This window comes from Pituophis catenifer, unplaced genomic scaffold (genome assembly GCF_029215685.1).
Source record: "Pituophis catenifer annectens isolate HBS135680 unplaced genomic scaffold, rPitCat1.0.hap2 SCAF_4, whole genome shotgun sequence".
In the NCBI taxonomy this organism is placed as follows: domain Eukaryota; kingdom Metazoa; phylum Chordata; class Lepidosauria; order Squamata; family Colubridae; genus Pituophis; species Pituophis catenifer.
In genome coordinates, this window is record NW_027256884.1 from 41,285,581 (window position 1) to 41,312,355 (window position 26,775).

Here is a 26,775-nt window from a genome sequence, read left to right on the forward strand (position 1 = left end):
CATGGTTTTAGGCAAGTGACCTATTTAATGACCAGCAGGATTTACAATCATAATTTGGGCTCAAATTACAGTTGTTAAATTGAGGGCTACTGTATTGAGGCCAGTCATATTTTGTTAGAATGAATTATTTTTCATGCTACAGTACTAAATATTCATATGTTGAGTAAATCAGAAACAAAAAGATATGGCAATGTAGTCCTGAAATATAATCTATATGATATATATTTCTCACTTTAAATCACCTGCATTATGCTTCAAAAACGTTTGAGAATTTTAATATATTATTGTTCTGAGGTTTATTTACATGGCCAAACTTGATTTGCTACAATTAAATCAATGAATCATGAACTTTTGTCTGGGAGATTCAATAATGCATAATTTAGAATATATGTTTGAACAAACTATATGCAATATCTGTTGATCACACTGCATGAAAAGTAAATACAATAGTTACTATAATACTAATCAATCACAGATGGCCGTATTCCAATAATTATGTTTTTATGGTTTGGACTAGTAGTTTCTCCCAAGGTAATTTCAGGAGGAATCTGATAGCATCTTTTTGACTAACACATTTCAGTAAAAAGCAGAAGCTTTCATGACCTGAAGTTCACTTTATCAGATACTTTCTAACTAAAGGAAGAAAAGGTGGATTTTTGCAATCATCAACTAAAAAAAAATCTCTCTCTTCCCATAATGCTAAGATAATTTCATGTTCTATTTTGCAATAAAGTTAAGATTTCACATTAGCATACATTATAGTTACCAGTATTTAGATACCTCAAAAACTAAACAAGTAAACAAAAAAATGAAGATTTGCAAAAGCAGTATAATTTTTTAAAAAATACTATACAATTGTGAATTTTAAGAAAAACATGCAGGACATTAATTATCTGAAAAAAGCTAAACATAACTGATAAAATTATTCCTACGTGTTTATTTTTTTCTACCTAAAATTTAGAACACACGGAGGGAGTCTAAGAAATGTCAAAAAATAGTGTGAGGAAAGTACCTAATTACATAAGAGATTAACATAAAAAGGTTCAGGAAAGTCAGTTATATTGCTACTAGTGACATAATTATGCTGCTAGGGCTATAAACGATTTTCGTTCAAGGAACATCATGGATTTGAATAGATGAACATTGATACATACATACATACATACATACTGATAATAATAAAAACTCACCATTATTGATCAGGACATGAAGTGGGAAATTCTTTGCCTTAAACTCTTTAACAAATTGATATATGGACTTCATGGAAGCCAAATCACAGTATAAAAATTCCACTGAAGGAGAGAGGAAAACAATTACAGATCACTGACAAGCAAAACAAATTTACACACATATATATATATGTATGTATGTGTGTATATTTTATAAAATTATAAATTATACACTTATACAATTTTCAAATTTGAAATGTTATTTGTAGTCTTCCAATATTTCTGCAGCATGAAGTAGCCGTGATGGCGCAGTGGTTAGAATGCAGTACTGCAGGCTACTTCTGCTGACTGCTGGCTGCCGGCAGTTCAATTCTCACCAGCTCAAGGTTGACTCAGACTTCCATCCTTCTGAGGTCTGTAAAATGAGGACCCATATTGTTAGGACAATATGCCAACTCTGTAAACTGCTTAAAGAGGGCTGTAAAGCACTGTGAAGCGGTATATAAGTCAAAGTGCTCCTTCTATTACTTCAAGGATTTGTTTTTGTTTTTTCTTTAAATTTCATATTTTACATTTTATAATTAGTTTTACATTGTAAGCTGTGCATTTCTTTGATTATAGGAAAAAATTCAATTGTCTTAATAATGGCATATCATTGTCTTCATTTGAAACCTATATACAAGATGGGATATCAGTTTGGATAGAATATGACAAAACAGACTGGCAAAGGAATGAGGCAAGCCCGCTGATTTTGACCTATAAATCTTGTACAATTTGTCTACTGGATTCCTTAAGAATAAGTCTATTGTTTTAGTGCAAGCAAACATGCTCATCATTCTTATTCTTAAAAGAAACCAAAGGGACATAAGCAATAAGCCAGTCTTTTGAGGTAGTCCCCTTGCTCTGAAATACTTTTCTCCAATACTTATCCCCTGATAATGGTTTTGTTATAGTCATTGCTCAGCAATTGACTTTTAATACTCTTGCTATGATTGTAAGCCATTTTTGGGTCCTGTTTTTCTTGGATTAATATCTAATTTATATCTATTGTACTTTCAATTTTATTGTAAAATCAGAGAATCTTGGGAGCAGAACAATATATAAATTCATGTATGTAAAATAAATAAATACTACAACTTCATAGTTTCAAAAGACAATCCATCTACCTCAGCCTAATATACTTCACATTTAAAGCTATGATCAAAATGTGCAAATCAGTCAAAACTCCTTTGAAGTAAGACAGCATGCAATGCAAATAATTAATAAACCTCTTACTTCTTTGTTCTAGGTACCCTTTGTGGGAGAAATTGAAAGTAAGTGGACTTCAAAATCTAGTGATATATCATCATAAATTGCACATTAGATTGTAAAGCAGAGCCTACATTCAGCCAAACCTGAAAATTCTACTCTTCAAAGTAAAGAACAATTAGGACTTTCAGAAGTACCCTATTTATAATTTGTAAAATGCCTACAGTATTATGAAATGCTTTATCAGTTACAAACAATTCTAAGCAAGATTCTTAAGTTTTCTTTGCTAAAGATTGTGGTGGCATGTAGCAGTGCATTGCACTCTATTATCCTGTCACTAAAATTCCCAGACAGGCAAACTGTTCTTCTTCAATGATAACACGGGTTTGGGAGAGAACTGGCAACACACTTTTCTACAAAACAGAAGTTTTTTCAGGATAAAGGATGCCAGTGGTTTAGGTAGAAAAAAGGAAGACTTTCACCAGACTTTAAAAAGAAAGTTTGAGGAAGAAAAAGCATAGATAGCTGGTGACCCAACATGGATTATAGGCAGTGTTAGTGCTGATTATTTGTTTGTTTTTCCAGGGAAGGCTGGGACAAGTCACCAGAAGTGTTTATGGGTTGAGTATGGATAAGACCATTGAAAAAGCATGATAGCTGATGAGAGAGATGTCTTTCTCAAGGCAGATGTTCTTTCCCAGATAATGGCTGAAGAGCAAACCAAATCAGCCTGAGAGAGAATGTCAGCCAGGGTAATTAACATTCTTGCTCAGCTCTAATAAGCTAAGGGATGGTTGAGGTGCCATATACTTAAATAGTCACAAGATTAAGCTAAAGACTTTGACACAAACACCTGACTTATATTTATTGCTGCAAATACCAATAAATCAATGCCACATTCCTACTACTTTATCAAAGAGAGGCAAAGGGATAAGGAGAAGGAGGAACAGGGGGAAGAAATCGTGTTTAATGGATTATTGTGCACATTATTTCAGGTGTCTGTAAATGAAATCAAGAAATTTGCTTTTCTTTGCAAATAAACAAGCAAAATATTCAGCAGGAGGATTTTGTGTGCTCTGCGTTGGATCATCTCCTATACCTTCTGTGTCATGATGCTGTCCTGATATCTCCCCAGAGACTCCCACTCTGATGATGTTCAGGAACAATTAATGTCCCGGTTGTTCTCAAATTTGGAAAGTGAAAAAACTTCAGCTCATGTTAGATATGGGTATTTTTTTATTTATATGTTTCTACTCATGATGCCTTTGTTTTTTAATTGTGAGTTAGGTGGCCTAAAAATTGTTTATTTGACAAATGTCAAATAAAACTTAATTTGTAAAACTTAAATCTCATCCAGTCATTGATATATACAAGATAGTCCTTGAGTTATGATAGTAACTGGGACTGGAATTTCTATCACCAAGTTAACTGGTCATAAAGCTTGATGTCACATGACTTATATCGCTTAGTGATAGCAATTCCAGAAATTCCCATTATGGTCATTAACTGAACTTCATCTGTTGCTAGCCCAGGACCCAACCCAACCCAAGCTATTCCAGGCCTGATTTCTTTCAGACTGAAGTCATGCTTCTCAGTCCCCCATGGTAAGAGACTGCCTCCCTTCATTTCCCCTCAATTATTTTCTTCCATCTCTGCCTTTTGGCAGCTCTGCACGCTCCCTTCGGCTGCTTGCCACACTGTGGCTCAGGGCTTCTTGGTATACCATGGCTTTCTTGATTTCATTTACAGACATCTGATAGAAGCCTCTAAGCAACAGCACAAAGCTGTAGCCACTCCTGGAAGTCATCCCAGCTACCCAAACTTGTCCCAGTCTCCTCGCTACCCTGCACTCTGAAGACTCTGCTGCCCATGTGTAACCTTGGGAAGAAAGCCTCATGCAATCAGCAGCTATCTGCAGAAAGCCAGTCCAGGCATGCTTGGTCACAGCAGGAGCAAAGGTCAGCTATGGTGGGGGGGAGAGGCTATAGATGGAGGATATATAGGTAGATGGGGGAGTTGAAGCACCCCTGACATTGTAAGTACGGGTGGGCTGCCAAGTGCTCAAATGTTTATCATGTCACTGTAGGGGCATTGAAATGGCCATAACTTTGGGAATCAGTTTTAAGTCCCTATGTTCAGTATCTCCATAACTTCGACCAGGATAGACGAGACTTCAGAATGCTCCATAAATTTATAAAAAGAGAGGAAGCTAAAAAATATGGCAAATACACTCATTCAGGATCCATTCTAATTAAAACTAAATGCAATACAAGTATTTACACCTATCTGTAGCCACAACTAAAAGTGCTTGTGGTCTAGCATAAGGGTTTTTTTTGTTGTTTTTTTGTTCTGCCTTATGATACTAGATTTGTCCAAGAATAGAAAACTCTCAAATCTAAAAATGGAAATTCCAGCAACCACATGATGACAAATTATCTTCTGGTCTTCTAAATAAATTGGTTATTTCAGAATGTCATTTTCCTCACAGGCACAAATGTTTACCAGTATAATTTTTTATTTTGTATATTTTTATAGCATCTTTGATTATTATTATTATTATTATTATTTGTCATTCTACCCAGTACAATTTAATCTTTGCCAGGTACCAAGGGTGAGCAAACAAAATGTAGCTTCAGAAAAATATTTCCATTCCATCATGCTATGAATGTTGCCGCCAACCCATATAGATAAACATAGGGATATGATTCATTCTTGAGAATGAATTTAGAAATGTGTTGGATTTTTTCTGGCTATTGTTGCCAAAATGTACATCAAGAACAGGGTCACAGATCATTCTTTTCATGCCAGTGACAACAATTTGGCAAAGAATTGACTACTAGAATATGCTTTTTGCAAGATAACTTTGAATGGAGACTGCTATATCCCAGTAGTGTCTTGTAGATTATAAAATACATCCATAAACATTTTATACATGCATCAAAGTTAGGGTTAGCCAGATTCACTTAATGACAAGAGTCTCTTAATTGCAGTGACTAATTAAACAACTACAGCAAAAAGTTTATGAAATTGGACATGATTTACATAATGATTGGATTATTTAGCAACAGATGTTTTAGTTCGAGATGGGATTGTAAATCGAAGACTACCAATATATTACTGATTGGGAGGTAAGATATAGCTTTCTTTGAAGAAAAACACATAAAAGTTGAGATTCAGTTTATTTGCCCACTTCATCTATAGAATTATAATATACACCGATCTTATATTTTTATCCTGCTTTTTATTTTATGCACACATACATACATTTATTTGTACTTGGTCAAATCATTTAATATTCCTGCCTTCTATTTTTTCCACAACTACTATCTTATTGTTGGACTGAGAGGTTGTGAGTGATCCATAGTACCCAGATCACCCTCATGCCTAAGGGACTTCAGTTTCCTGATATTTCTTTAAAAATTGAGGGGAGGGGAGAGAAACCTTATTTTCCATTCACCCTTTCTAATACAGGTCTCTCTTCTTTTAATAAAACAAGATTTCATCTAAACAATTCTGCTACAAGTAGTCCTCAATTTACAACCACAATTGAGCCAAAAATTTCTGTTGCCAAGCAAGACAATTGTTAAGTGAGTTGCACCCCATTGTATGACCTTTTTTGCCACAATTGTTAAGCGAATCTTGCAGTTGTTAAGCGAATCTGGCTTCCCCCATTGACTTTGCTTTTTTTTTTTTTTTAATTTATATGCCGCCCTTCTCCGGAGACTCAGGGCATCTTACAAGGCATTAAGCAATAGCCTTCATACTTTTGTATATTTTATACAAAGTCAGCTTATTGCTCCCACAAACCAGGTCCTCATTTTACTTATCTTAGAAATGATGGAAGGCTGAGTCAACCTTGAGCCTGGTGAGAATTGAACTCGCAGTAATTGCAGGCAGCTGGAAGCTAAGTACTACCTTTAACAGTAGCATTAGTCTGCTGCGCCACTAAGGCTATTGCTTGTCAGAAGTCAGCTGGGAAGGTTAAAAATAGTGATCACATGACTCTGGGACAATGCAACTGTCATAAATACATGCTAGTTGCCAAGCCAAGTGTCTGATCATGGGGATGCTGCAATGATCATAAGTGTGAAAACCAGTCATATGTCACTTTTTTCAGGGCTGTTGAAACTTCAAATGGTCACTAAGCGACTGGTTGTAAGTCAGTGACTACCTGTAGTAATTCCATTAAAGCAATACATTATAAGAATATTTGCAACAGTTACCACTATGATGACTTACTGAAGCAAAAAAAAAAAAAAATTACAGAAGAGTACATAGCCTGCATACAGAACTTGTTCAGTTATGGTTTATTTCTATTCGAAAATCTGTAGACATTCCCACAGTCCATATCACACTATGAAATATAGTAAAGAACTAAACTCTTGGGTAAATAAATCACATATTCCATAAAGAATATGTGATCTATGTAGCTAACATATGCATAACAACTTATGAAAATTATATGCAAAACACGAAATCATAGTCTCTCCTAATTAATTTGGTTTTATCCAAACAGTATTCACATGAAGTCCTTCAAGAAATTGCAAATTAGTCACCATTAAAATGACATCAGAAAACAGATAATGAGATTAAAATTTTACAGGAAATTTCAGATCACTTTAGAATCTGTACATTGAGACAATATTAAAGAAAAAAATCAAGCTTGTAGCATGTATTTTGGAAGAATTAATATTCGTCAAAGGCATTTCTATTGAGTGAAATTACTATTGGATAGTGTGTATAATACAATGAATTGGTGTTTAGGGTTGATATGAAAATAAATTTGGCAACAAATGTCACCACATTACAGTATCTACTGCTTATATTCAAGAGTAGCTTCAACCACTCATTAGCCATCTGTTGATTCTCATTTCACAAATCTTCTATACATTTTCTGAGGAAATCTATTCACATGTTAATAATATTTAGTAATATAATAGCAAGATATAGTTCTAAAAGAGCCATGGTACAGTAATTAGAATGCAGTATTGCAGGCTAATTCTTCCGACAGCCAGCATTCGATCCCGACCGGCTCAAGGTTGACTCAGCTTTCCATCCTTCTGAGGAAAAATGTGAGGACCCAGATTGTTGGGGGCAATATGCTGACTGTAAACTGCTTAGAGAGAGCTGTAAAGCACTGTGAAGCGGAATAGAAGTCTAACTACTATTGCCATTGCTATTGCAAATCAATAAGTAGATGGCACTATGAATATATTTAATTGAAGAACTTTCCAATATTGCAACTTATTTCTTTTAGTTTAAAAAGTATAGATGACATTCACAATCTCATATATTAGAAAAATAGTGCTGGATCACAATACTTCCAGTACTATTTTCTTTCTTTTATATTGTAATTATTATACTCCAGCAAGAAAATTGGCTCTGCCTTGATCAAATATTTCAATACTTTCAAAGAGAGCTCGAGTGGGACATAAAAATACTTTACAAAGGAAACACTGAATACATGTTCCCTTTTTATGACAAACATGGTCCCTGTAAACAATATCTAACAATTACAGGCCTGAAAAGAAGAATTAATCTATAATGCAGCAGCCTATCTGCATATACAGAGAAATCAAAACAAAGCATCAAAACAAAATAACTGGATGCATCAGAGAACATTTAAATACTTGACTCCCACACTGCTTGAGCTTCTACTAAATGGAACCGTGCATGGCTCCAACTGAGTGCTGCTAAGGGAAATAACAGGTTGTGCAAATCCCCTGAAAAAGAAAAATGTGGGAGTGTGTACAAAGCGTTGTTTAGAATCCATTTAGCAACCATTTCCAGGCTCCACAGCTGCTTTGGAAGTTGTTCCTGGCTGTCTGTGCATGTTCTTTCAAAGGATTTGCACAGTCCTAAAAAAAAATGGATTAGATAAACTGCTACTGCCTTGCAGCACTGGACTCCATTAGTTTAACACTAGAAGGCTAACAGTACCGCAATAGCTTATTTCAATCATAAATCAATGTTTTCTTTTTCATACTTCATTTAGGTTGTAGTCATATATTCCCATTTAGATAGGAAGATGCACCGACTCAAAAATTTCTCAAAAAAGAATTATATATAAAAGTAATCTGAAAGCAAATAATAGCTTTCAAAATAAAGACGTATTGGAGGTATTTAATAAAGATGATTCTTGAGTAGGGAGGTATGATTTAGCTTTAAAATAATTGTTTTATATTTCAAGATGATTTATTCACTTGCCCAGAGGATAGAATTAAATACAAAAAATGAAAGCAGATACAAATTACACTTGGGGAAAATCAACCATCTGGGGACAAAATGGGGAACTCAAGTCTTTTTGTTGGCTTCTTTATTCTATCAGTCCTAGGCAAACTGAAGTTTTTATGAGACCTGGTATAATTTGAATACTTGCAATCTAAAGATATATTTAATCTTAAATAGGTGACTACACAAATGTATAGATCAGTACATTTAGTATCAATCATTTTTGTTCTCTGCTGCTGCATCGTATAAACTATCTTTATATTTTTAAAAGTACTGGAGAATATGAAAGTTTGGGCTTTGAGTTTACCTTAAAAGGGCAAATCTTTGAAAGTAGAATGGAATGGAGTGGAATATGAGATGAGGATCCCAAGGGGAAAAAATCTGAAGCAATAAATTCTCAATATTCTCACTTTAAATAGCCTTTGTAGAAGTCCGTCTCCTAGAATTATGAGTTGAGTTGATTTTCTTCTTTGACAATCTTTTTAATCCAAAGGAGGAGTGTGATTTAAATGGAAAGCCATCCAAATGGCTTTAAAGAGTTCTTAATACAAGATGTCAGGACAAAATTTGTTTTCTGAAAGAAGGTTTAAATGCTTGCCCAGTATTATATGGTTTAAAAGCCAGAGCAACTTGGCTAAAATAAAGCTGAAACTTCCTCCCCATGGAAAGCAGTGTGAGCATATATTGCAAGAATAACTTTCAAGAGTTCCCAAGATGTTGCTTCTCTTTCAACGCAACCTTTTGCAGAGAGAGATGAACCAGAATGGTTGCAAGCTTCTAGTCAACTATAATATATTAATTAAGCATTCTGTGATTCATAAAGGAAATGGTACAAGATCACAAGTGTTTTCTTTCTCATTTTGCAAACAACTGCTGTTTCCTTTCCTAAGCAAAGAATTCCAGCTCCCTCTTTCCACTTTGGAACAAAGCCTAAACTATATAGAAAAATCTTTAATGAAGATAGCAAAATACTATTTTTATTAGTTTGCCATAACCTTTTCCTGATTCATTTAACTTGGATAATAAAATAATCAATGTTATTTAACTTATTTAAACATATTTCTATCACATCATTTGTTACTGGTACTTTAAGAAATATGCATTTTTAAAAAATGATAAAAGGTATTAAGATAACAGCACAAAAACACTATCCTATCAGAGCTGAAGAAGCTTCCTGGATGGAAAGTGAAATTTCTTCAAAAAAAAAAAAGAAAGTCCAGTTGCCTCCTGAAAATGCACCTTTGGGACAATCATGACCTGGATGCAGAGGTGGGATTCACTTACCTTCCCTACCAGTTCATGTTAGAGAAAATTTATTTCTCTATAGCTGTGCCTATTAATGGCTTTTGGAATGGACAAATACATAAGCCAATCAGAGGGCAGCTAATATGTTTGAATCTCCAGGGTCCTACCCTAACTGTCATAGTATAAAAGAAGATTCTAGTCAGAAACTCTTTGCTCTTCGATCTTCACTCGTCTTAGTTATTTGGTCTTAGGTCTTAGCTCTTAATTCTTCTAGGATATTCCGTTAAACAACTGTGAGCAGTTTGGAAGCAGTTCTGGTGGTTTATAATAATATTTCTTCTGAGGAAGAATAGTCATAGATAACATAGCTTAGAGTGAATAGATATAGATATATAGATATATATATAGCTGACAGGATAACTAATCATAGTAACTAAGTGCTGTTTATTAATTGTATAGATATTGTTATGTTTTTATTATGTAAATAAAAACATTTACTTTTAAATGATTTAAAGGCTCATTTGTTAAAGTAGAAATTCATAGAGACAAAGGTTCACGGTTCATTGATTTTATTAACCTCCACAACAGTTCACAAATGTGAGCGCGCACGCATGCACACACCAGAACCCAGAACAGAACAGCTGGCTGGCGCACATGTGTGCGATGGAACCAGTAAGAACAGATGTCCGGCGTGCGCATGTGCACCAGCCAGCTGCTCTCTTCCAGGTTCCGGTGTTCTGGCACGTGCATATGCTCCAGTTTCGGTACTCGGTGCCAAAAAGGTTAGCCATCACTGCCCTTTACCATTTCAAACAAGAGCCTGTAGTACAGTGGACTAAAGCACTGGTATTAACATCTGCTGCTTGCAATTACTGCAAGTTCAAATCTCACCAGGCTCAAGGTTGACTCAGCCTTCCATCCTTTCAAAGGTAGGTGAAATGAGGACCCAGATTGTGGGGGCAATAAGCTGACTTTGTATAAATATACAAAAAGTATGAAGGCTATTGCTTAACACATTGTAAGCCGCCCTGAGTCTCCGGAGAAGGGCGGCATATAAATTAAAGCAAAAAAAAAAAATGGTTGTCCAATCTTTCTTAAAAACTTCCAGTGTTGGAGCATTCATAACTCCTGGAGGGAGTGCCTGAATACCAGGCATTTCCATCAGAATGAATGAAATTAAAAATAGAAGGAATGATTTGTGATGAAAGCAGAGTGAAAGGAAGACTGGCTAAAGTATTTTAGAAATTTACATAAATAAATAAATAAATAAATAAATAAATAAATAAATAAATAAATAAATAATTTTATTTCAATACCGCCCTTCTCCCGAAGGACACAGGGCGGTGTACAGCCTATTAAAAAACACAAAGGCAAACATCAGTTAAAAATAATTAAAATTATTACATAATTCGGCTGAAATTTAAAACCCCCAAAATTTAAAACCCAATTTAAAAATCATTAAATTGATAGCCCGGCTTGGCGGAACAGCAGGGTCTTAAGGGCACAGCGAAATACACGGAGGTCGGAGATCTTGCGCATTTCCGAGGGCAGTTCATTCTACAGGGCAGGGGCTCCCACAGAGAAGGCCCTCCCCCTGGGTGTCGCCAGCCGACATAACTTGGCAGATGGCACCCTGAGGAGACCCTCTCTGTGGAAGCGAACTGGCCGGTGGGAGGCTGTTTGTGGCAGAAGTCGGTCTATGCCATGGAGCGCTTTAAAGGTGGTGATCAACACCTTGAATCGCACCCAGAAGACCACTGGGAGCCAGTGCAGCTCGTGCAGGAGGAGTGTCACGTGGGCACAACGGGTTGCGCCCATAACAACCCACGCGGCCGCATTCTGGACCAGCTGGAGCCTCCGAGTGCTCTTCAAGGGGAGCCCCATGTAGAGAGCATTACAACAGTCCAGCCGGGAGGTGACAAGGGCGTGAGTGACCGTGTGCAAGGCGTCCCGGTCCAGAAAGGGCTGCAACTGGCGAATCACGGGGGTGATAGTGATATATTAGAGTGAAATTGGAATGAATGCTTAAAAAATACTTTTACTAGTCTTCCTCAAAGTTTAACAATCTTACTTTCTAACTTCTGCCTTAACACCTACCACTAGGTGTCTCTATGCTATATACTTATATTAAGGCCCATGCATTTACCCAATTGCTAAATTGTCCTATGAATGCTTCTATTCACTTTATTGCTTGAGATTATAACGAAAATTTTGCCCATCATTTAGCCACCTTTGTTGGATGCTTATCCTATGGTTGGGTAGATAATTTATAGAAAACTATGTTCTGTAACTTTAACTGCTACAAAGATGACTAATTGGCTGTGCTAAGCAGACATATAAAGGAAGGCAGGAAGTTCGTTCACTTCTGCTCTCACTCCTGCTCCTGCTCCTGCTCCTGCTATTGAAGGTTGAACTGCTTGAAGGAACTGGGTCTGTGTTTGAAGAGAACTGGAATTGTAAGCAAACTATGTTTGTGTTGAACCGTGATTGTTTGAAGAAATTGTTTTTGAGAAGCCATGTTTGTTTTTTACTACAAGTAAAGACTGTTTATTTTTCTTTAAACGTTCAGAGTCTGTGACTATCTGTGTGTTTTGCTAAGCATCGTATCTATTCTCTGTCTGTCCGTTGCACTACTTTGCAGAGGGCAGTTTCACCCTCAACACTGGTTATGGGCCCAGTGCCAGAGTGTGTGTACCAGTTACAGCAATAAGAGAGTTGCGACACACATTATTGCTCCAGACGTTCTGATACGTATTTAATATCCTGGTGAGGATGGCACAAGGTCAAGCTCCCAACTTATTGCTGGTTTCCCGGCTGGATGGCACCAACTACAAATCTTGGTCCACCAAGTGCAGTCTCCTGTTGCGCAAAGAAGGGCTATGGGATGTAGTGCAGAATCCACCAGATGTGACCTCCTGGAATGCTGATGATGCCGAGGATGCCAGGAAGATAGCCGAGTTCCAGAGGAAGAATGAGAGTGCATTGTGTATTATTGGTTTGTCTCTAGATGATACCCAGCTTGTTCATATTGAGGGTGAACAGTCTGCTGCAAAATGCTGGGGAAATTTGAAACGTCTTTATGTTCGTGACACTGTAGGGGCGCAAATTAACATTACACGAAAGTTGTTTCGCACACGACTCCTTAAGGGTGGTGACATGTTAACACACCTGAATTGCATAAAAAGCATTTTTCAAGAGCTACATCAGAAGGAGGTGGTTTTTTCCGAGCAACAACAGGTTTATATACTGTTATCATCGCTAGATGAAAGCTACGACGACGTAGTAACATCATTTGAAGTTCTCACACAGCAGGAACTAACTTTGGCCAATGTAACCTCGTGACTACTAGAAAAGGCCAGAAGGAGAGAAGAAAGAAAACAACTAAGGGAAGAACCTGAGTTGATTAATGTAAATGTACAGGCAAATAACCATGTATATGCTGTAAAACATTGTTTTAATTGTGGCAAGAAGGGTCATATAGCCAAGTTTTGCAGAAGGCTGAAACCAAAAACCATGGTTAAAGATAAAAAACAATGTAATGTAGCTATATCTGATAAGAAACCAGTTAACCACGATTCATGGGTTATTGATAGCGGAGCGTTGCTATGCATTGTCAGAACACAAAACTATTTTGTGAAAATGTTGCCTAGTCATAATAAGGTTTCTTTAGCAAATGGGTGGAAGCTAAAGGCATGTGGTTAGGGAATGGCAATATGTCCATATGTAAAAGAAAAAATGCATAAGTTATATGTTCCAAATCTAAACTTTAATTTGCTGTCGGTTAGAGTATTGGTTAAGCTAGGATATACAGTAATGTTTAGAACCAATGATTGTTTAATTGAAAAAGGTGAAACCAAGATTATTGGAAAACTGAAAAATGGTTTATATGTATTATCTAGTAACCATGTTACAAATGTTGTGTACTCAAATGTCAAACCACATGATGAATGTGTTCACCTGCTTCACAGGCGTATGGGGCATATCAGTTTTAAAATTCGGCGCCCCTCCTGCGCGAGCTGCACTGGCTCCCGGTAGTCTTCCGGGTGCGCTTCAAGGTTTTGGTTACCACCTTTAGAGCGCTCCATGGTATCGGACCGGGGTATCTACGAGACCGCCTTCTGCTACCAATAGCCTCTCACCGACCAGTACGCTCTCATAGAGAGGGGCTCCTCAGGGTGCCGTCGGCCAAACAGTGTCGACTGGCGGCCCCCAGGGGGAGAGCCTTCTCTGTGGGGGCACCTACCATCTGGAACGAGCTCCCCCCAGAGATACGGAAGATCCCGGACCTGCGCATGTTTCACCGTGCTCTCAAAACTTCTCTATTTCAGCAAGCTGGCCTGGCCTAACTCCCCATCTTTTAAATTTTTTAAATTTTTTAATTTGTGATTTTACAAATTGGGTGTTTTAATCTGTATTTCGGCCGAAATATTTAATAATTTTAAGGGACTTTTTTAATATTTGGATTATCTGTATTTTATCTTGGCTGTTCACCGCCCTGAGTCCTTCGGGAGTAGGGCGGTATAGAAATTTGATTAATAAATAAATAATAAATAAATAAATAAATAAAATGTTACAGAAAACTGTAAAATTAGTTAATGGGTTGAAGCTGAAACCATGTAACCAGTATTTAAATTGCAATATTTGTAATCAGCAGAAAAGTAGAACAATCCCTGCTAATAGGTTTGACCGGTTTAAAAAAAAGAGACCACTGGAAGTGGTATTTGCTGATTTAATAGGGCCAATGAAGGCTAGTTTAGGAGATGCTTGCTATGTTCTCAGTATAGTTGACCATTATTCCAGGTATGGTTTTTGCTACCTATTGAAGTCTAAGGTAGATACTTTCCGGTATTTTGTTCAATGGATTAAGTTTGTGGAGAGAAAAACAAATCAAAAAATAGTTACCATTGTAACTGACAATAGTACTGAGTTTGTCAACACAAGGTTTAAATCATTGTTAGCTAATGCTGGTATAAAGCACAAATGTTCAGCTCCATATCGGCCACAGAATAACTCATATGTTGAAAGGAGAGGACACACTCTACAAGCAATGATGAGATCAATGTTAGCTGATGCAGGTTTACCAGCTACTTTATGGGGAGAAGCCATTATGTGTGCAAATACACTCTTAAACAACACCATAAATACAACCACTAACAAAATTCCATATACCGTATGGCATGGAAGGAAGCCAGATTTGAGCTACATACACACATTTGGATCACCTGCATGGGTACATACTCCAGCGCAGTTAAGGTGTAAGGGCCAGAGTAGGGCACAACAATTAATATTTGTTGGTTATAATTCAAACCACAGGTCCTACAGATTTTGGGTAAAAGGAACAGCAACGGTAGTTAACAGTGCAAATGCCAGGTTTATGGAGCATGTAGGGTGGAATAAAGTAGGTACTGAAAATGAGGTTATAATTGAAACGCAGAGTGAAGCTACCAATGGAATGCCAGAGATCCAGAGCAAAGAGGTAGAGAAAGAGAGTACAGGAAGAGGTTAAGGTGGAAAGGCAATCTGTAAATCCTGAACTCCCAAGAAGGTCGAGTAGAGTAACAAGAGCACCTGATAGGTATCAGGCAACTACAGTCTATCAAGTAAATAAAGTCCCAATTACATTTAATGAGTTGATCACGTTTCCACCTGAAGACCAGAAAGTGTGGAAAGGTGCAATAACTAAAGAACTACAATCTTTGCAGAATTTGAAAGTGTATGAGTCTGTAACAATTCCAAAAGGGAAAACTATACTAGGTAGTAAGTGGATATATAAATTAAAGACTGGGATAGATGGGATACCAATATATAAAGCTAGGCTAGTAGCTCAAGGATTTAATCAGTCTCCTAATGATTACGATGAAGTATTCGCTCCAAGCTTAAAAGCCATTACATTAAGAGCAGTGTTGGTATGGGCAGCTAGAAATAAATATATAGTTACTCATTTAGATGTAGAGACCGCATATCTGCATGCACCATTACAGCATGAAATTTATTTAAAGAAACCCTCAGGATTTGAGGAAAATGGGAAGGCTGACTGTTGGTTATTAAAGAAAAGTCTGTATGAGTTAAAGCAGTCAGGTTATGAATGGAACCAGTGCATTGTAAAAACATTGAAGAATATTGGATTTGAAGCAGGATTAGCAGATCCATGTTTATTTAAAATGGAAAGGGATGGTATAGTATCATTATTACTTCTTTTTACAGACGATATAGCTCTGATTACAAAGAGTGAGCAAGAGGCCAACAGGATTGTTGATGAATTAAAAGCTCATGTCAGGATTAAAAATCTAGGGGAGATACAACAATACCTAGGTGTAAGAATTGAAAAAACTAGGGGAGGATTTAAATTATCCCAAACTGATAAAATTAATAATCTATTAAAACAGTTCAGAATGGAATTGTGTAAACCATCAAAGACACCTATGGTTCAAGATTATTGCAACACTGATGTGCAAAGTCCATTGTTTGATAAAGGGATATACCAATCGTTGATTGATAGTTTATCAATAAGATAAAGGGAGCAATAAGAGCCTTGGTAGTACAGGGGTTTAAGGCACCCTGTTATTAAGCTTATTAAGACCAGCTGCCTGCAATTATTGCAGGGTTCGAATCTCGCCAAGGCTCAAGGTTGACTCAGCCTTCCATCCTTTCTAAGGTAGGTGAAATGAGGACCCAGTTTGTGGGGGCAATAAGCTGACTTTGTATAAATATACAAAAGGATGAAGGCTATTGCTGAGCACATTGTAAGCCGCCCTGAGTCTTCGGAGAAGGGTGGCATATAAATCAAATTAAAAAAAAAAAAAAGCAATTGGTCTAGACCCGATATTTCTTATAGTGTGAACCAATTAGCTAGATTCAACACAGAACCTACAGAAAGACACTGGCAAGGAGCAAAACATATTCTAAGATATCTGAAATATACCATGCATCATGCATTGTATCTACAACCATCAGAAGAATTGCATGTGACCGTTTATGCAGATGCTAGTTTCGCAACAGATGTGAATACAAGAAAATCAACCTCAGGAATCGCTGTATTTCTGGGAAAATCTTTGATATGGTGGCGTTCAATAAGACAGAAGCATTTACGTATGTCTACAATGGAAGCAGAGTTTTGTTGTTTATCTTTGTTATGTATGGATTTGATCAGTATTAAGCAGCTGATGCTAGATTTAGGAATAGATATACAAGATCCTATAATAGTATACGAAGATAATCAGGCAGCGATAAAAATGGTGACAAATATAGCTGTAAAGACTAGAACAAAACATACAGATCTTCGGTATCTCAATGTAAGAGAATGTATAATGAACAAGATGATAGAACTTGTATATTGTGCATCAGAGGACAATGTAGCCGATCATTTCACAAAGAACAGGGAAGTAGGAAACATATAGATACGTGTGAACAGTATGGTTTAAGGTTGTAAATATATTAGTCTACCCAAAGGGGAGAATGTTGGATGCTTATCCTACGGTTGGGTAGATAATATATAGAAAACTATGTTCTGTAACTTTAACTGCTACAAAGATGACTAATTGGCTGTGCTAAGCAGACATATAAAGGAAGGCAGGAAGTTCGTTCACTTCTGCTCTCACTCCTGCTCCTGCTCTTGAAGGTTGAACTGCTTGAAGGAACTGGGTCTGTGTTTGAAGAGAACTGGAATTGTAAGCAAACTATGTTTGTGTTGAACCGTGATTGTTTGAAGAAATTGTTTTTGAGAAGCCATGTTTGCTTTTTACTACAAGTAAAGACTGTTTATTTTTATTTAAACGTTCAGAGTCTGTGACTATCTGTGTGTTTTGCTAAGCATCGTATCTATTCGCTGTCTGGTCCGTTGCACTACTTTGCAGAGGGCAGTTTTACCCTCAACAACCTTCAAGTTAGTTGGCTCTTACTGCATTGACTTGGCAGTTTCTCAGTTCTCGTAACAGAGGAGGAAGGAAGGTGCTTTACTAGCTACTGGCTGATTGTAGATTCTCACTGTCTCTGTGGAGATTGTGAGGCTGCTGGGCAGAGGTGGGATTGAAAAATTTAACAACCAGTTCGCTGCCCGATTGCTGGGTGGGCATGACCATGGGGGCATGGCTTACTTGGCCTCCTAAATCACGGGGGAGGGGCGTTTACACCCTCCTGAGGCTCTGGATGCTTTTCTTGAGCCTTCAGGAGGGCGAAAACAGCCTCCCCCGGGCACCAGAGCCTTCCAAAGACTGGAAACGGGCCCATTTCTGGACTTCCGGTAGGCCTGTTTTTTGCCCTCCGGAGGCTCCAGTGTCTTTCTTTGAGCCTCCAGGAGGAAGAAAATGGCCTCCCCCGGGTACCGGAGGCCCTCCGAAGGCCAGAAATGGGTCCATTTCTGGACTTCCAGTAGGCCTGTTTTTCACCCTCCCAGAGACCCCGCATGGTCCCTGCACTTACCTCGCATCCAAAACAGGCTGCATGGAAACTCCTGGGAGGGGCAGGGTGGGGTGGGCAGGGTCAGGCAGTCCTTGTAAATACTGGTTCGGCAAACCAGATTAAAATTAATATCCGGTTTGCCAGAACCAGTCCGAACCAGCTGAATCCCACCTCTGCTGCTGGGCTCTGCTCCCCATTTCTGCTTGTCTGCTCTTGGTTTCCTGAAATCCAAGCCTGCTCCTCCAACATCCATTCCCTGTTCCCCTCCCTCAACTGCAAATTCTTCCTCTGTGCTCTTCCATCCAACATAAAATATACCAATACATCCACACTCTATAGCTATCAGAGTTTTTCTTTTGTATTTAAAAACCAGGGGTAATTCAATGCTCTTCCAGCTGCTTTAAAATCCCAGGGGGACAAAAAAAAGGGGGGAAGAAACGTGCATGCTGGCTTCTGCAAGTCTTTCCTTCCATAAAAGTTTTAGTAGAATTCTGATTAAAAGAAAATGAGAGGCAAGAAACACAATTTGAATAGTAATGCATTGTGTTGTGACTCAGACCCCCGAGGCCGACTTATCGGAGGAAGAAGGTTCCGAACATGAAGGAGAGGAGTTGGCCAGGCCTCCCTCTCCAGGACCCTCCTCTCTGGCAATGCCTCGGGTGTCTCCCGAGAGAGAAGAGATTGGCCAGGAGCCAGGTATCTCCTCACAGTTGGACAGTGATGGAGATAAGTCTTGGCTGGATCCACACCGGCGTCGGAGAGACAAGCGCACGCAGCAGAAAAGGAGACGTGCCAGAGATTAAGCTGAGTCACTGGACCACACTCCACAGGGGATATAAGGGGGTGAGGTGGCCATTCAGACTCTGTGACGGACAAAACTAACTACTAGCGAGTCACATTGTATCTTTGCAACAATGATATCTGCCTTGGATTTAATACGGATTGGACTTGACAATTCTTGAACTGTGTGTATCTTGTTTGGCTTTATCTGTCAGAGGAACAACCCCTCCCTTTATGGGTAAAGTTATTGGCAAGCAGCTACTGGGTTGGTGCCAATCCTCTTATCGAAAGAATTTGTTGTCTGCCAGTTTTATTTAACCCCTGGATATCTGTTTGTGTGCATGTGTGAGACGGGGACAGAACACATTGCTTTATGGAGGGGTAAAATGCACTTACCCTTGCTACCAGATTGCAAATGCGAACTCACTCGCATGCGCAGAGGCTCAAAAACAGGACAACATGACATCTGGGTGGGTGGCGGAGCCTCCTGCTGCCAGCCCTACCGGATCGCATGAGCTGGATAGATCCAGCTGGATTTCACCACTGGCTTTATGTCAAGCAAAAAATGTACAGACCTGATTTTTTGCTCTTAATCTGGACATGAACATGAGAGAGTTTATTGCTCATTTGTTTGATTTTAAGAAAGCATATTATGAACATATAGTGGAATTATGGACTACTATAATTCTTCACATCAACACAGAGTTTTTCAATGCAACAGGAATGGTATATCATGAAAATAAATAGTTAAAATGATTAATGATTAGGTTCAAATTGGAGCAGAGAATAAAACATGTAATGTGTCCTTGGATGTTTAATATATTTATGGATATATGCACAGAGTATGTTGAGCTGAACAAACTATAGTAATTTATTGTTTATTACAATTTATGTCTACACCTTATTTATTATGACAATTGAAGGCTACAGGCTCTGTCAGCATTCTGGGAGCTAAAGAGTTCTATTTTCAAAGACTGAATAGATTTAAACAAGGCTGGAGCTGGGTAGCCATTGAACAGAAGAAAATTAAAATGCAAACATCATTGAAAAATGCAACAGTGAACCATTTCCACACTGCTACCAACAAATTACATCCCCCTATCCATGAAATCCTCAAGAGATTTGAGAGCATCCATACCATTTCAATTTTCTTGTTCTATATTAGTTTCATTTGACCAAGTAATCATGATCAAAACATCTGATCACTTGAAAAAAAAATACACAAAATTGGTGATGATGGTAGGCATAAATTACACAATTTAGGAGGAGAATAAGTTCACCAATAACAATGCCAAATAATAGACACAAACTTTTTGCCATTATTTTCTTCCTCTTAAAAATTAATTCTAGCTATACAGAAATCCACACCAATTCTGCCTCCGATATGAATCATTCTGTGAAGCTTGAAAAATGGCACCTGACTTTTGTTTAAATGCAGAATATGGGAATAACTTTCTACATATACATACATTTAATTTAATTTATTTTATTTCCTACTACTTACTGTTGTAAGGTCACATCGCATTGATTAACCTGGAAAGTTAACAGTGTGACTCAAATACATATAAAACATTGAAAACTACATGAAAAGGTGGGGAAGGGCTGGTCTGTTCAATCCTGCCTGATTCTCAGAAATTACCTGGACAAGTAACTATGATTTTCTCAGCAAGTTTTCCAGAAACTTCCTTCCTGCCAAGTTTTTTTAATTTATATGTAAGTATTTTGAATACAGTATATTGTCCAGGCATAGCATTTTACAAAAGAAAAAAAGAAAAAGTAACATACTGATAATAATAGTAATAATACAACAGAATGGATGTTGCCTTACCTGAACGTCCCTTTTCGGGGCGCTACGGTTCCACTCCATATGCGGGATTTTCTCCTCTTCTCTGACAGCAACTGAGAGAATGTAACAATTTTTTTTAAAACCGCCCCTGTGCTCTAGCCACGCCCCGCTCTAACACCCCAGTCTTGAATGAAGGCGCAGCACAGGAAGAGAAACAAACTTTATTCAAACAACCAAAATCAACAGTAAACAACCCCAAAACAAACTTCCCCCAGAGCAGGCAGCCCAACTACAATAATAAGGGGGGGAATGGAGTGGAGCCGTAGCGCCCCGAAAAGGGACATTCAGGTAAGGCAACGTCCATTTTCCAGAGCGCTACGGCTCCACTCCATATGCGGGATATACCCAAGCTCAAACAACAGGGCCGGGTGGCTGACTGCTCCCCCCTGAAGGCCCAGAAATAACACTTTGCAACACCTTCCTCCCGAATGCTGCATCGGCAGACGCATAGGAGTCAATTTTATAATGCCTAATAAAGGGTGACAACGAAGTCCAGGTGGCAACCCGGCAAATGTCCAACACAGAGGCTTGCGTCGTCCAAGCTGCCGAAGTGGCCGCACTCCTCGTCGAATGAGGCAATATTCGAGATGGAACAGGTCGTGCCTGGCGCTCATAAGCTGTTACGATACAGGCCTTGATCCACCGGCCAATGGCAGACGACGAGACCCTCTGCCCCATGGATGCCGGGTGAAACGACACCAGCAAGGCTTCGGTCTTCCGGAATGACTCTGTCCGTCGAACATAGCGGCGCAGAGCCCTGCGAACGTCCAGGGCATGCCAGAGGACCTCATGTTCATGACGCGGAGAAGAGCAGAAGTCTGGTAAAATAATCTCCTGCGAGCAGTGAAACAACGAATTAACTTTGGGCGTGAATGCCAGGTCTAGACGGAGAACCACAGTGTTAGGATGAAAGATGCACAGGTCCTGACTGACTGACAATGCCCCGAGCTCAGAAATTCTCCGGGCCGACGTGATCGCCAACAAAAATGCCACCTTAAACGACAAAAACTTAAGAGAAATAGAACCCAAAGGCTCAAACAGAGCAACGGTGAGCGCCTGTAACACCAAAGGCAAATCCCACGTTGGGTAACGATGAACGATGGCTGGACGTAAGTTCGTGGAGAAACCCCTGGACCCAAGGGTGGTGAGCCAAAGACTGAAAAGGTGGAGAAGAGAGGACCGTGGAAAGGGCCGCCACCTGATGCCGAACAGTGGCAGGGGCCAACCCACTGTCCAAGCCAGACTGCAGGAACCCAAGAACATCCTGGATCGACGCCGTAGTCGGGTCCACTGGTGGCTGACCAGTGACAAAAGGCCCTCCAAGAGGCCTCATAAATCCTTGTCATCGAGGGGCGACGAGCCGCCTGAATGGTCCCAATCACCGAGTCAGGCAACTGTCCCTTCCGCAGTATGACCCATTCAAGGACCAGACGGCCAAGTGGAGCCACTGCAGGTCTGGATGGCAGATGGCCCCTTGGCAGAGAGCGATTCGATGAGGCGGAATCACCCACGGGCTGGATACGGAGAGTTCCACGAGATCTGGAAACCAAGGCCGGTGTGGCCAGTGAGGCGCCACCAGCAAAGCCCTCGCTTCCTCCGTGATGATCTTCCTGATTACTTGTGGAAGTAACGTGATCAGAGGCAAGGCATACAACAGTCAGGTCGGCCAGCGACACCTCAAGGCGTCCAAGGCCTCCGCCAATGGAGTCGGATACCGGGAGATGAAATGTGGAAGATGAGCGTTGGTGGACGTGGCAAAGAGATCGACGACAGGATCCCCGAAGCGGAGGCAAAGCTCCCGAAATAGGCAAGGATGAAGTTGCCACTCGGCCTGGTCGATGACCTCCCTGCTGAGCCAGTCCGCCCACGTGTTGTCCTCCCCGGAGATATGGTCCACCCGGATCAACAAAAGATGCCGCTCTGCCCACCGGAAAAGTCTCTCGGACTCGAGCATCAGAGTATGTGATTTGGTCCCCAATTCCCGATTCACGTGAGCTTTTGCCGACGTATTGTCCGTGAGGACCAAAACATGACGCCCCTGAATCGACGATTGGAAGTGGAGAAGGGCCAACCGGATTGCCCGCAGTTCGAGCAGATTGATGCTCAGGGCGCGCTCGTCCGGAGTCCAGATGCCCTGAGCGATCTGAGACGAAAGTTGGGCCCCCCAGCCATGAAGGCTGGCATCAGTGGTAATCATTATCCAGTCCAGAACAAGAAAGTGGCAGCCCCGACAGACAGACGGTGACATCCACCAGCACAGGGACAGACGGACCTGCGGTGGCACTGGGACCTTCCTGGACAAGCTGGTGCACCCCTCCCATTGGAAGGGAAAAAGAAGCCACTGCAAGGGGCGAGAATGTCGGCGAGCCCACGGTACAATCTGGTAGAAGGAAAATAACTTCCCGAGCAGTTGGGAAAGAGTCAACAACGGAACAGCTCTCTGCTTCAGGACCTGACTGAGTAGGGCAGCAATGTCCCACACCCTTTCCGGGGACAGAAACACCTGCCCTTTCACCGAGTCTATCCGAGCTCCCAGGTGCAGAATGGACGTGGATGGCATGAGATGGCTCTTTTCCAAGTTTATGGTGAAACCGTGGGCCCGGAAGACCTGTAAGACACGATCCATGCCCTGAACTTCCCGGTGTTGAGAGGAAGACAGAACCAGGACATCGTCCAAATAGCACAGTGTCCTCATCGGCACCAGTGCAAGGGACGCCGCCACCACTGCGACCAGTTTGGTGAAAGTTCTGGGTGCCAAGGAGAGCCCAAAGGGCATAGCACAATATTGGAAGTGCAGCCCCCCAAACTCGAAGTGCAGAAATTAACGATGCAAAGGGTGAACGGGCACATGAAGATAAGCCTCACGCAAGTCCACTGACTGCAAAAGGTCCCCCTGGAGTATCAAGGCGAGGATTGAACAGAGCGAGTGCATTTTGAAGCGACGGTAGCACACCGCCCAATTCAATTGCTTCAAATTGAGGATCCCTCTGACACCTCTGGAGCTCTTTAGCACCAAGAACAGGACAGAGTAAAACCCCTTCCCCAACTGGTCTTGAGGGACCGGCTCTATCGCCTTGATCTCCAGGAGATGATCAATCTCCGCTAACATCAACTGACGACGCTCGGAGGAAACCGGTATGGGGCACCTGACGAAATGGTCCACAAACTCTATTGACAGACCTTCGGCCACCGTCCACCGTACCCAAAGTTCCTGAGTCGACAGTTCCCACTGACGGTAAAAGCTCCTGAGACGACAGCCGACGGGGCCTGGAGCCAGCGAGTCATTTGCCCCGTCAGAAGGACCTGGAGCCTGAGCCGTGAAAGGGACACTTTGAAGAGGCTTGAGGGCAGCCATTGTCTCGAAAACTCTGCCTGTCGGAGAATCGGTCGGCCGAGTGGAACGACTGGCAAAAGTTCGAAGAAGCACCTGACCCGGAATAGGGGCGAAAGGACTGGTGTTGCAAATAAGGAGTGAAATGCCTGTCCTGTCTTCGGGAGGTCAATGGAAGGACCTTCCGCTTATCTTTGTCTTCTATAAGTACAGGATCTAGAGCTGCTCCAAACAAGGTCGGGGCCTTATACGGCACCGCCGCCAACTTCCATTTAGTCTTGAAGTCGACCTTCCAGGGGCGCAACCAGAAGAGACGGCGAGAAGTGACGGTCGCCATGAGGGCCCACGAGGCGAACTTCACAGAACTCAGAGACGCATCCACCGAGTACTCTGTAGCAGCAATAATTTTGTTCATGTCATGTTGTAAATGTGTTTCCTCCGGTGGCAAACGCTCCTGCAACTGCCAAAGCCAAATCAAGGAGGCCCGATTAAAAAAGGATGTGGCGGTTGCAGTCTTAACGGCCCATGACACGGCTTGATGAGTTTTGCAAAAGGCCAATTCTGTGCGCCTATCTTCCGATTTCAGGCTGTCCAGAGGCTCGGCAGAAAGCATTGATTGGGAAGAGAGCCCAGCCACGGGAGCGTCCACCAAAGGCAACTCCAGCAAAGACTCCAATTCAGGAGCCGCGCAAAACAGCTTTTTGTCCAAATTGGTGGGCGCAGTAGAGGATCCCGGCTGGCTCCACGGAGCCTGCAACACGTCTGTGAATAGCTGGGACAAGGTATAGAGTCCTTTTCATGTTTGGCCTGCTTAAATAGGGCGTCATGCGGACCCGACTCAGGTTGAGATGTTGGAGGTTGAGCACCCCATAGAGCCCAAATTAGTCGTTAGGCGTGCCTTGTGGAGTAGGGACTTAAATAAGGCTGGGCGAAACAGTCCCGTGAAGGCAGGGGCATCAGGTAAAAGCCCCCCCGTCTTCCAAAAACTCTAGGTCCTCAGGATAGTCCTCCTCACCCCCAGACTCCTCAGAAGAAACAGGCTCGCGGCATAGAGGTGAACGCGAGCAGCGTGGAGCCGAAGTAGCGGGGGCCTCACGAGTGGCCTCCGGAGGTTGGTATTGAGCCACGGAATGAGCACCCACCACCATGATGGAGGCCAACGCTGTGGAAATGATGGTCTGGAAATCAAATTGAGAGCCCATGGTCTGCTGTGGCACGGCTCATAAACCCGCCGCCATGGGAGTAAAGGTGGCGGTAGGCTGTTGGTGATGGGACCGCTGAAAGGTGCCTATTCCAGCTGCTGAAACATCTGGGAGAGACTGCTAAAAACCCCTGGATAATGCCAGCGGAGCGGAGGAACATGGCACAGTCACGCTTTGCTCCGAAAGATGAGGCGCCTGTGAACAGGCCGCCTCAGACTGGTTGGCAGGTGCTGTTGCTGCTATCTTTGCTTTTTCAAATTGACGCTCCAGGGCCTTGTGTTTGCGGAGCGCATCTTTGTCGGCTGAAGCTGACGCCCTGGAATGGTGGGCCTTACAGCTGCCAGAGGTCATTATATTATTATTATTATTATTATTATTATTATTATTATTATTATTATTATTATTATTTACTTTTTTTTTATGAGGCGGGTAGAGCACCCTCACACAAGGCCAGCCTATTAAGGAGAGCATGGAAACAAGGCTTCTTCAAACAGCCACCACGAGATGCCAGGCAACACCGTCCCTGAGGCGCAGCAACTTGCCAATACGGGGGGAGGGGCAGAGCAAAAGGCCCACACAACCTCTGAAACCCCCACAATCCTTCAGGGGCCCAGAAAAGGGACCACCCACAAGCGGAGAAAGGGACAAGAGAGGCTCCATGCCTCGCTGAGGGCCAACGGAAAGAACAATCTCACCCGGGCCGTACAAAATGGCGGGCGCCAAAGGAGATAACACAAAATGGCACCCGCAGTACTCACGCACTAGTCCTCGAGGCCCAGGGCGACGGAAACAGGTCTGCGAGCCAAGCCAGCCACACAGCCTGACCACAAGCAGGCAAGCCGCAATTGAGGCAAAAGGTCTTAAAAACGCTGCTTCAAGCGGCTAAGTGACGGCGCCGCCTGCACAGCCCTGACGGGGCAGATGCTGTATGCCTGCCTATTTTAAAATGGGCCTGCACGAGCCCGTGCAAGGCTCCAATGCCGCCTTCCTTTGCAGAGCGCGCTGCGGAGAAACCAGGAAGGGCGAGGCGAGCACAGAGAGACAAAGCCAGCGCCCGATTCCCTCCGGCGGCACGAATCCACCGGATCCTCCCTGAGGGGTCGGAATCCGGGCCTGGGAGCGCAGCAGCGCAGAAGCATGGCACAACCGCAGCAGGCACGTCGCCGACGACCTAGCTGGTGAGCGGCTGAATGCCGCAGCACAGATAGCAATCCCCGACAAAAGGCTACTAATCAAAAATAAAGGAAAACTCCTACACGCAGAAATTTAAAGCTAGAGAGCACAGGGCACCAAAAAAAACCCACCTCAGTCTGTCAGCAACTGAGA

At 41.4% G+C, this 26,775-nt stretch overlaps 1 protein-coding gene across 1 annotated transcript in view; it reads right to left on the bottom strand.

Moving 5' to 3' along the window:
- The window catches only part of DHRSX (dehydrogenase/reductase X-linked), a 104,259-nt gene that overhangs the window by 51,276 nt on the left and 26,208 nt on the right, over positions 1 to 26,775 (bottom strand). The window contains exon 4 of the mRNA XM_070943588.1: positions 1,191 to 1,292. Within this exon, the coding sequence (XP_070799689.1) occupies positions 1,191 to 1,292 (102 nt within the window). The remainder of the gene's footprint in view (positions 1 to 1,190; positions 1,293 to 26,775) is intronic.